Source organism: Taudactylus pleione, unplaced genomic scaffold, assembly GCF_031769625.1.
Source record: "Taudactylus pleione unplaced genomic scaffold, aTauple2 ptg000041l, whole genome shotgun sequence".
NCBI classification, from domain to species: domain Eukaryota; kingdom Metazoa; phylum Chordata; class Amphibia; order Anura; family Myobatrachidae; genus Taudactylus; species Taudactylus pleione.
This window is the reverse complement of record NW_028284443.1, coordinates 81,752,867-81,763,357: the sequence shown is the minus strand read 5'-3', so window position 1 is coordinate 81,763,357 and position 10,491 is coordinate 81,752,867. Positions and strand designations below refer to the sequence as shown.

The 10,491-nt window shown below is 40.2% G+C and overlaps 1 protein-coding gene across 1 annotated transcript in view; it reads right to left on the bottom strand.

Moving 5' to 3' along the window:
- Window positions 1-731: 731 nt before the first annotated feature.
- GRIN2D (glutamate ionotropic receptor NMDA type subunit 2D) overlaps window positions 732-10,491 on the bottom strand; it is a 1,022,144-nt gene continuing 1,012,384 nt past the window's right edge. The window contains exon 16 of the mRNA XM_088457418.1: window positions 732-2,228. Within this exon, the coding sequence (XP_088313544.1) occupies window positions 735-2,228 (1,494 nt within the window). The 3' untranslated portion in view covers window positions 732-734. The remainder of the gene's footprint in view (window positions 2,229-10,491) is intronic.

Sequence of the window (10,491 nt, the reverse complement as noted above, 5' to 3'; positions counted from 1 at the left end):
GATCACATTGCAGCCAAAGGCTTTTCCAAAGGCTGAGTAATAACAGTGGGGAAAAAAATGTTTTCTAGGAATATTATTACTAGTTAATAATATAAGCATACTAACTGTAACTAGTCACAACTATTTATGTACCTATTGCAGTGTGCTTAAAAGTGTTACAAATGTCTAAATAAGCCCTTAACATTTCCTCAAACGTAAAAGCAGAAGAGGAGAGTCTAATAAAATGGTGTCCATTAATTGATTCCTCAATTTGTCTCCACCTCTTACACTTCTACAGTATATACCAAATCATACGTATCAATGTCCCCATCAAACTAAGTAACAAAACAGTTGAGTTTAGAGTATGTGACCTTCAACGTAACTTTTTCAAGATATTGGTTGAACCTCCCATTCTCTGTTATTTCAACATCAACTCTTTCCATGACTTGATTGCAAATGGTTCCTTCTGCTGGTCCAGCCAGTGAGTATTAAGTGTAAGGTCCTCTCAAAATATATACCAGTAAATGCAAAAACTGCAATAGTGTAACTGTGAAACACAAAAAATCCTTGGTATTTACTTGTGAAAATCTGGTTGTTAAGATTTGTAGTCAAACAGTATGGCCCACATACAACAAAAGTCATTAACCACTATAGCTGAGTTTATTAAAAGTTTTGGTTTCAACTTATATAGGACATCGGTAAATTTTCCAACACTAAATATTGGTGGCCTTGAAATAAGTTGAGTGTTCTACTGGTCATACCTCAGACTCCAAACTAGAGAAATGTGCAGATCCCCTTCTTTTATAAAGGGTTCCACTATGACTTGACCTAGGTTGGCATTCTGGTGAGAAGATGTGTCTGTGACACCTCAAATGGCATCGGCTTAGGTCCTCCAAACTACGGGAGGTGGGATGTATGGGGGCTAAGTCACAAGAGTGGTGATGATGGTGGAGGTAAGAGCAATGACCTCCACGTAAATGCTCCCAGTCCAATCGCCTTTCTAGCTTTTCATCTGAGCAGCTGACATATCTTGGCTCCTTGTGGCAGTGAGGCTGCAGCATTTCCAAGCTACTACAATAACAAGAGCCATGGCATGTGGCTGGAAGGTACTCCTTGCTTAACTGACGATATTTGCCTAACTTATCCACTGACCAATACCTCATAGGCTTACGAGGTGCAGATGATGTCTGACGTTCTCTAGATGGGTATGTGCAGAAGTAATTTGGAGAGTACCAACAGTTGTGGCCCATTTCTGATTTTACACATGGAGGCTCTCTCTCACACACATCTGAATCAGAATCTGAAAGGTCAGCATATTTGTTTTGACTGACACCCATAACTAAGGGGTGAGAATGGCTTCGGCACATATGTGAACGATTGGACTTTTTGTGAAGCAAGGGCTGGGACTCCATTTCCATCTCATCTCGATGATGATGGCAATCTCTTCCACAACTTCGCTCATCTTCATATGTAAACCTTGTGTGGCCACTGTAGTGGGGCCCATCACATACCTCTACACTAGATTTGTTGGGACGGTTTGCGCTAGCATTTGGACCTCCAGTGTTATACACATCACATTCCATTTCGCATGCACCCTTTGATTGGTAACTACTTCCCATGTGATCAAATTTTTTAGCTGCTGTTTCTGGTGTACGACTTCCACGTGCTCCTCCAGTGGATTTTGGAGTCCTCTCCTTTCCTGATTGGTAGTTTTCATAAAGACCTCTTGAAATCTTTGCCTGCCAACCTGGTGGCTCTGGAGCATCTTTTTCTCTCACTATGGCAAAATAAGATGGTGGATTTTCGAGGAAGTGTTCTCTTTGAGTTGGTGGCGACATTTGGCATGGTGATATCTTTTTGTCTTTGCTAAATGCTTGCCCAGATTCAACTAAGTGATCTGACAGTCCTTCCGGTTCAATAGGGCCATAATATCTGTGAAAGCCATCAGAAAACGTATTCTTATGAGGATGGCGAGGAGGAGCCACTTTGCTGTTGGGTTCATGGACAGCACGAGTTGGAGTATACATATCTTTGTAGCAGTTAGGACTCCGAGCATGTCTCCATCTTTCTACTATACGCCTTTCTCGTGGCAAAAAGTTAGAACATGGCAAAGGAGCAGATGGTGGTGGTGGTTGGGCTACAGAATTTGAAAGGGCTGGTATTCTTTGTGGTGGATAACAATGGTTTAAGGTAGGGAGTTGTTGGTCTATAGCCTTTGGATCTTCACCACTGCAGCAACTGTACATGCCCTGGAAGTAGAAGAACAATTTACAGTCACTTGTATGCTTGTTACAAAAATAACATTCAACAAAAGCATGTAGAAACCTATGACAATAATACTTTAAGTACAATGCTATTTGTTATTTCAGAGTTGAATGATCTTATATTTAGAAGATGCATAGAAAGCATAACCTATTGCAGTGTCTGCTTTCACCTTTTATTTTTAATAAATGTTCATAACAGTATATAGGCATTTATTGAAGGTGCCCTTTATATATTACATAACATTATAAATTGTGAAGACAACTCTACTAACACTTATTATTAAAGCTACACAACATATGTTACAATTAGGAACTACACAGAATTTTCTTTAAAGCTAATGGATTGGGAATAAACATTAGGTTGAGATAATTATAGAATATTTTAGAAGTGTGTGATCCCAATATACAAAAGCACTAGATACAGAAAATGACAATAGCAAATTCTTTGATAAAAACACATTTACTAAATGTTGGACAATAGGCATTTCAGTAAAACCCCTTTTGAAAGTATTGACCATAAGAAATATGTATATGTATTAGAAAAATCCCCATACATTATAGCTGACTCATGCATGGGGCTTTCAGCTGTACTTTTCAAGTTCAAAATATTTTTACAAAAATACTAAAAACCATGAGATGCGATAACAATCAATGATTGCGGCAGTACTACCATATGAAGGGCATAGAGAAATGATCACCAGAGGAAACTTTTGAATCACGGTTGTATTGTAAGTCCATTTGTGGGATATACAATGATCATTCTTTTACTCTACATGCATAGCAAACTGCATTTATATTTTAAAGTTGTATGTATCTTAGACTGGTGGGGCTATATTTATGAAGCATCGGCTTTTGTAAGCTAACACTTCTCGGCGGGTTGGAGCTGAAAATTTAAAGCGCTCTTCATATTCAGTGTAAAGCACTGTTACAGTTTATTTAAATAAATAAGAACAGTTTGACAATTGGAACTGGGGCAGGCAAGATTGAGTTGAGTACAGTGAGCGATTACCTAGATTCTAAACACATCTCTAGATACTGTATGCTTTATAGGAATTTATATTTTGTTTTTGACCACTCCAGCTCGTAGTATTTTATTACTTTTATTACATTTTGCCACTTTACATCCATCTATTCTAATTTCTTATTGCCCAGTTGGACTATTACATGGAAGAATATTCCTATTAAACTAATAAAGTGGAATTGGACAGGTATTTTAAATTTTCATGGTAAGCCCTATTATTTTTACAGAATTGATTTGACTTCACAGTTTCAGATCTGCCTTTAATCACCCAAAAATCTGATTTTTATCCTTTACGTGTGCACTTGTATCTAGACTACGTACATACAGTAACTGTATGTAATAGAAATGAGCAGTATGTAATAGAAATGTGCACTGACTCCCATGTTTTGGTTTTGGTTCTAATTCATCGTCAGGTTTTGGTTTTGCCAAAACCACCCTCACGTGTTTTGGTTTTGGATCCATATATTTTTTTTTATTCTAAAAACAGCTAAAATCATGTAATTTGGGCCTGGTTTTTTCCAACAGTATTATGAACCTTAATTACAATTTTTATTGCATATTGCAAATTCCTTACTTTCTGGGAACTTTCAGCATGGGCATTACTAAGTGGTTTTCAAATCTAATACTGATATCTTGGGCACACCTTCAATATTCTCTTCGAACAATCCCTGCTACTACTTATACAGAGATGTTCTATAGATTGTTTTATAGAGATTACTTTTCCCCCAATTGTTGTCACCTTATAGGTATTGCAAATTCTTCAGCGTGTCTGAAATGTGCCAATCTGGAGGCATCCTTGTTTCATTGTCTATGGGACTGTAGTGCCATTAAGAAATGTTGGGTTGCTATCAAACAGTTTGTGTTAGTTGACTTAGTTAATTATGTTCCATTGACGCCGGAATGGGCGGTGTTGGGATATCTCTCAGTAACTACTAGATTTTCTGCGGGATAACAAAAAAAATCTTATTGATTCTTTTGGCTGTAGCGAAAATTTTTATTTCTAACAGTGGATTCATCCTACCCCTCCTTCTTGATGTTTAAAGAGAATCTATATTATGTTTTTAAAATGGATTGGGTTGACGCTTCTCTGTATAAAACAAAGAAAACAGAACATTTATTTAAATTTGGCAAAGCTTTATCGACACTTTGCTGATTTTAAGAGACAAATATAACATTGTTTTAAATCCACACTTTGGTATGAAACCAGAATGCTCTTCCATGGCCCCCCAATACTGACACCTGATAGATGTTGGCAGTATTGGGCCCGGGCATGCATGGCTCATCCCTTATATTACCCCTTTTTATTTTTCCTCTGTCCCCCCTATCTTTCTCCATCTCTCTTCCAAAATTTTTTCCTTGTTTTTAGTCAAACTGAAATTGTTATTTTATTGTTTACCGGTTGGGAAAACAAAGACAAATATGTAGTCTTAATTAGTGTGAATGTCGTTCTATAAGGTTTCTGTCTAAATATTATCTCCTCCTTCTGATGCCATAGAAGAATACACTGTACTATGATTTTGTTTATTTGTTTCACAATATGTCACTATGTACTCTTGTATTCATAAATATATGGTACTATTTTTTTGTTTATTGCAATATTACATCCAAGTTGTGATTATGATATAATTGGATAACATGACTATAACATTTTGTACTGTTTTTTGACTTTCATAAAAACAGTTTGGAAAAAAAAGAGGGAGATAAGTTAGGTTTTATTTTTAAATCGATATCACAATATCTTATGCTGTTTTACAGGTTTCTTATATTGCAACTTTTACGATGTCGAGTTTCTAACAGGGATGGACTGGAGTTCCAGATCAGCCCTGGCAGTCCCCCTGTGTACACGCAAAAGGGGTGTGGCTTGTCACAAAAGGGGTATGGTTAAGTCTCATAGTGGTGTGCCACAAGTCATGGGGGCCTGTCCTCGTGGCACACCTCCATCATTCAGTAGCCCACCAAGCAGAGCATTGGGAGCCGAAGCTGCTTGGCCAGGTTTAAAGACTGGACCAGCCCATCAAGCCATAGTCCCTTCTGGCTTTTGCCAGAAGTGCAAGATGACCAGCCTGGCCCTGGTTTCTAATATTGTGACAGATAGTTGTAGAAGGTGCTCTGGGCAGAATATTGATACAGTATGCTTTTTTATTAGCTATAGATGAATTTTTTTAAACTCATTCAGGGCTTCTAATTGGGCACACAACTTAGTTTGCTTGATACTGTCATTTACTGTATGCCTGCCTCCGCGTGGATGGGAAAAACAGGGTGCGTTGGAAATATTCCTTTGCAAGTGTGTGCTTGCCCAATTGTGAACACAAGCAGATAGGGAAAAAGATGCAAAAACAGCAGTTTCTAGCAATATGGCACCCAGGGCAAGGAGCTATAATGCACCCCCTCTCATTCCAAATATTTTCCAGTATATTAATGTTTTGTGAAATGGAATGTAAATAGTTTAGAAATGATTTCCACTACTAAACAAGCGTGGTGACAAAAACTGAAATATTCACTGAAATTTAACCAAAGTGGCCTTTTTATAAGGTATTCTACTTACTGCTGACTCACCTAGGACATTTTAATGAATAAAATAATCATGGGTGATCTTATGCCAAACTTATATGATGAGTCAATGATTGCTGCAGAACCTCTAAAATCATTATTTTACATACCAAGTCCCCCATATGTTGGACTCATTAATCAAGATTACAGACAGTTGCTGCAGGAACTTTTGTTTTATTTTAAAAAAAAATTACCAACTTAAGGCCCCCATACATCAGCAATCTGAAAACCACAATTGAACAATTTGAAGATTTATTGCCCGATTTTAGGATTTCCCAATCTAGCAATCTGCGCCCATACATTACAGATCTTTTTCAGTGATTTGCAGATCGATTGCAGCAAACACAGATCTGGCAATCTTGAAAAGCCCATCATTCTGCTAGAAATCTGCTGATCATGTCCATACACTAGCAATCTACACCCCCAATCGATCTGTGAAATCCAACATGTTGGACAATCTGATTAAACAATTCCAATCACTTTTTGGTTGCAATCTGCAATCTGTGAAGCCCATAAATTGCAGATTTTTATACACACTCGATTGCAAATTGCACGATTGCTGCAATCCATCTCTGATGTATGGGGGCCTTTAGGGGGGTATTTATCAAATACTGTAGAGAGAGAAAACTGTGAGAGATAAAGCACTAACCAATCAGCTTCTAACTTACATTTTACAAGCTGTGATTGAAAAATGACAGGAGCTGATTGGTTAATACTTTTTCTCTCACAATTTTCTCTCTCATCAAGCTTTAGTACATAGCCCCAAATCTGCAGAGATGGAATAAGTGCAGCCTCAGGGACAGGTCTGCAGAAAGGACACCGGCTGCAGCCCCACCTGGGAAACAGATGTGCCAGTCATAATACACCTTCCTCACTGTAATGCAAGTGGCACAGGAATGACTGAAATATTGAGAAAAATTATAAGAAGTGGCAAAGACTTTAGAGAATAATAAAGTAGAGAGTGATTTTATAACATTGCATTGTGATTGGCAACAATAATTTTCAAGAGAATCTGCAGCAATCAATAAGTCACCTGTATTATTAGTACTCTAGACCACCTTGCACCCAAGTTTTGCAACCTGTACCATACACAGGTGGCTAAATAGCCGCAGATTCAAATCCTGATGCCGAAAGCATGAATGCTGAAGATATCGACAGGGGTGGTAAGTATACTATCCTTACCCCTCCCCCACCAACCAAACCTTCTTTGGTGCCTAACCCTAACTTCCTCCCCCTAGTGCTTAACCCTAACCTTTCCCAGTGGTGCCTAACCCTATCCCCTCTTACCGCATCCTAAACCTAACCCTCCCAGGGGGTTGCCTAAACCTAACCAAACCCCGGGGGTGCCTAACCCTAATGCCTCTTCTTCGTGGCCTAACCCTAACCCTCCCTGGGGGTGCCTAACCCTAATCTCCACCTTGGGGTGCCTAAACCTAACCCCCCCATCCCCCGGAAAATTTTGATACTTACCGCGGTCCAGAGGTTCAGAATTCTCCTTCAGGATAACAGTGTCTGCATTTTGCCAGGCAGCGTATTTTCCAGCGTTGGTATTTTGGTGGCCCGCATCCCGTCCGCTGGCAATTTAACTACATCCCCCGTACACACCCTCCTTCCATTACAGCACTAGCCAACCTTTAGTCAATGCACGCTTTACAAGGCTGTCAGACCCCACCTGCCCAATCAATGCACTGTGCTGTCCCATCCCATGGCCTTCACATGCAAAATGCACTCAGACGGCCAGCCACCCTCCAGCTGCAAGCAACCACCTATCTGAGGACTGTTGTGGGGTGGAGTGTAGAATACTTTAAATAGGTCCCCAGATGCCATGTTGCAGGGAACCGTGGCTGTGCACAGGAAATTACAGTTGTAGTCAGAGTGCTCAGGGTTACACACAATGATGGTGGGGGATGGCAGCAGAACCAGTACTAGAACAGAGCAGAGCAGGAGCAGCCACAGGGAAGTTCCAGCTCCTACCCTGCTCACTGGCCAGGGAAAACCACCAGAGAGTGCTCCAGGTGCCTACCATTCAATGGTACAGTTCATTCTCAGCTGTCTAGGAATAGGCAGCCTCCGGAGAGCAATGTTCCAGATGGATGGTCTGCAACAGGCTGGGTTCATCTTAACCCCTTGACTGGCTCATATTTTTTCCATAAACTTAAAATATTGTAATTTTTTTATGATTGAGTTAGGTGAAGAACATTTATGTATAACTTACCCAACACAATTTTATTATTATTTTTTTAAAACTATTCATGTTTCTTAACATTAAAATCGATTTAATATGCATCAATAATATATCATCCATCAGTGATCAGGTCATTGCGACATTGTGCCTTTACATTTCCCCATCAGCTGCTCCTCTCTGCTGGTATTGCTGGGTACAAAAGGTCGACAATAAAATGGTCAACACTAATTTGGTCGATATCAAAAGGTCAACATGGAAAAAAGTTGACATGACAAAAGTTAGACAGTACAGAAGGTTGACAGGTACAAAAGGTCAACATGGGGATGGTCAACACAGAAATTGTCAACACATTTTTTCCTAAACCTAGTCTTCACCGTAACCCTCCCCTTAGTGCCTAACCCTAACTGTCTCTCCTAGTGCCTAACCTTTACCCTTATCCTAACCCATATGGTCGAATGTCATTTGCTCCCATACATTACCAGGTATTCATTCCAACCAGCCAGATTAGACAGATGTCTGACAGATAATTGTATAGTGCATGCCCAGCAAAAGCAATATATAGGGTCTGACTCTGAGTTGCACACAATGCTAATATTCACGCAAATGGTCGATGTTCTTTAACTGTGCATACAAAAGACATTACAGAGCAAAAAACACTACAGAGGTAGCAGCAGCCTGCAACTTTGAGCCAGCCCGATGGTATGTTTTTGTTTTGTGGCAAAAAGAGAGGACTTTTATTTGCAAACTTATTGGAAAAAAAAATACAATTTATAATATGGAAATAAAAACTGCTTTTAGATAATTAGTTAACTCTAAGGAATAAACAAAAAAAGTGTGCTATTACTGGTTGTGTATATGTTAGTAGACCAAAAACATGTAATATGTGAGTACAGCAATACCACATGTGAACTTTGCAAATGGTCTGGCTGAATTTTTGAGCTCAGAGACAAATATGTACAATTTACAAGTCCATACAGACCAATCAGAAGGCTAACGTCTAGTTGATAATAGTGCAATTTTCCCAAATCACCTTTTTTGAGGTGAGTTACAAATTGTTGAATATTTTATAGGCAAAAAAGGCTGGATAACCACTAGAAAACCAAGATTATAAAACACAACTTGCCGCATACTCGTCATCCCACGTTTTTCAGTGTTCAGAATAAAAGTCACCAGATATAATAAGCTGCAAGTTCACATATCGCTGGCAAACACCCCAAACAGTTAGCTCATATTGCATGTTGGGTGGGTATGCTCAGTTGACAGTCAGAAAGCTGCAGACAATCTAGACTGCAGATATTTGTGGGAAACGGTTCAGGTTTTAGAGATATCCATGGTTGAGCTCAGGTGGTTAAATCAAATTGACTGAGGTTCTAATTAAGGGGGTCATTCAGACCCACTCGCAAGCGGCAGTACGCTCGCAAGTGGGTCGATGTTCCCCACTGCGCATGCGCACGACGGAGGGAGCGCACGACGGAGGGAGCTCCGTCATGCGCATGCGCGAGACCCGGGGAGCGACGGGTTTTCCATCGCTCGGGGTCTCGCACCAAAGGGGGCGTGCTGTCAATGTTGATTGACAGCATGCCCCCTTTGGTGGGCGTGCCGGGGGCGTGGTGGCCAGATGGAGGCGTTCCCATGGGAACACCTACCGTCTGAAGCCGGCCCCACTGACATCACTAGTGATGTCGATTGGAGTGATTTTGGCTCTGATAGAGCCAAAATCACTCTAGGGCTTGTGGCAGGGAGACCATACCGCAGGGTCTCCGTCGCAAGTCCGATGGTCGCGATGGTCAAGACCATCGCGACCATCTTTTTGGCCGCTCGCATATGCTGTGGGTGGTCACCCACAGCTATGCGAGCGGCCAGGAGGCCGCTCCATTTTCATGGAGGAGGGCCCTGATTCAGAGTGAGCGCTCTGGTCAGAGCGTCCGGCTCTGAATCAGGCCCTAAGTCACCTGTGCTCAACCATGGAAATCTCTAAAACCTCTGCAGTAGTGTGTCCTGTGTGTGATTTCCCTATGAAGAAATAGTTAAATATTTATTGTTACTCAACTTGGAAGGATGGTTGTAGATTAAAAGTTTGCATATACTATATGCCCAAATGTAATGGCCTGTGATTTGCGGACACCAAAATACATTTCTGAAAGATAGTGGTTAAATTACAGGTGATAATTCATTTTAAAGGTACAACAAACCTGTTTTTGTCTTAAAACGAACTGCTGCATAAAAACTACAACAGAGAGTACAACAATACTAACAAATCAGAAACAATTACATTTGGGCCATAACTTTCATTTTTCAAGTGTGCAAGGCTTGTCTGCATGGTTTGTCTGTATGAAGTTACAAGCAGGAATTTGAAGCTGCATCATAACACAAATTACCTTCTGCCTAATGACAAAATTGCTTTTAGAAACCACTAAAGCTGCCCACAAATGTAAAGATTATCTGGTAATGTATAGGAGCAAACCATAATTCCAAATGTTGGAAAATGGGTG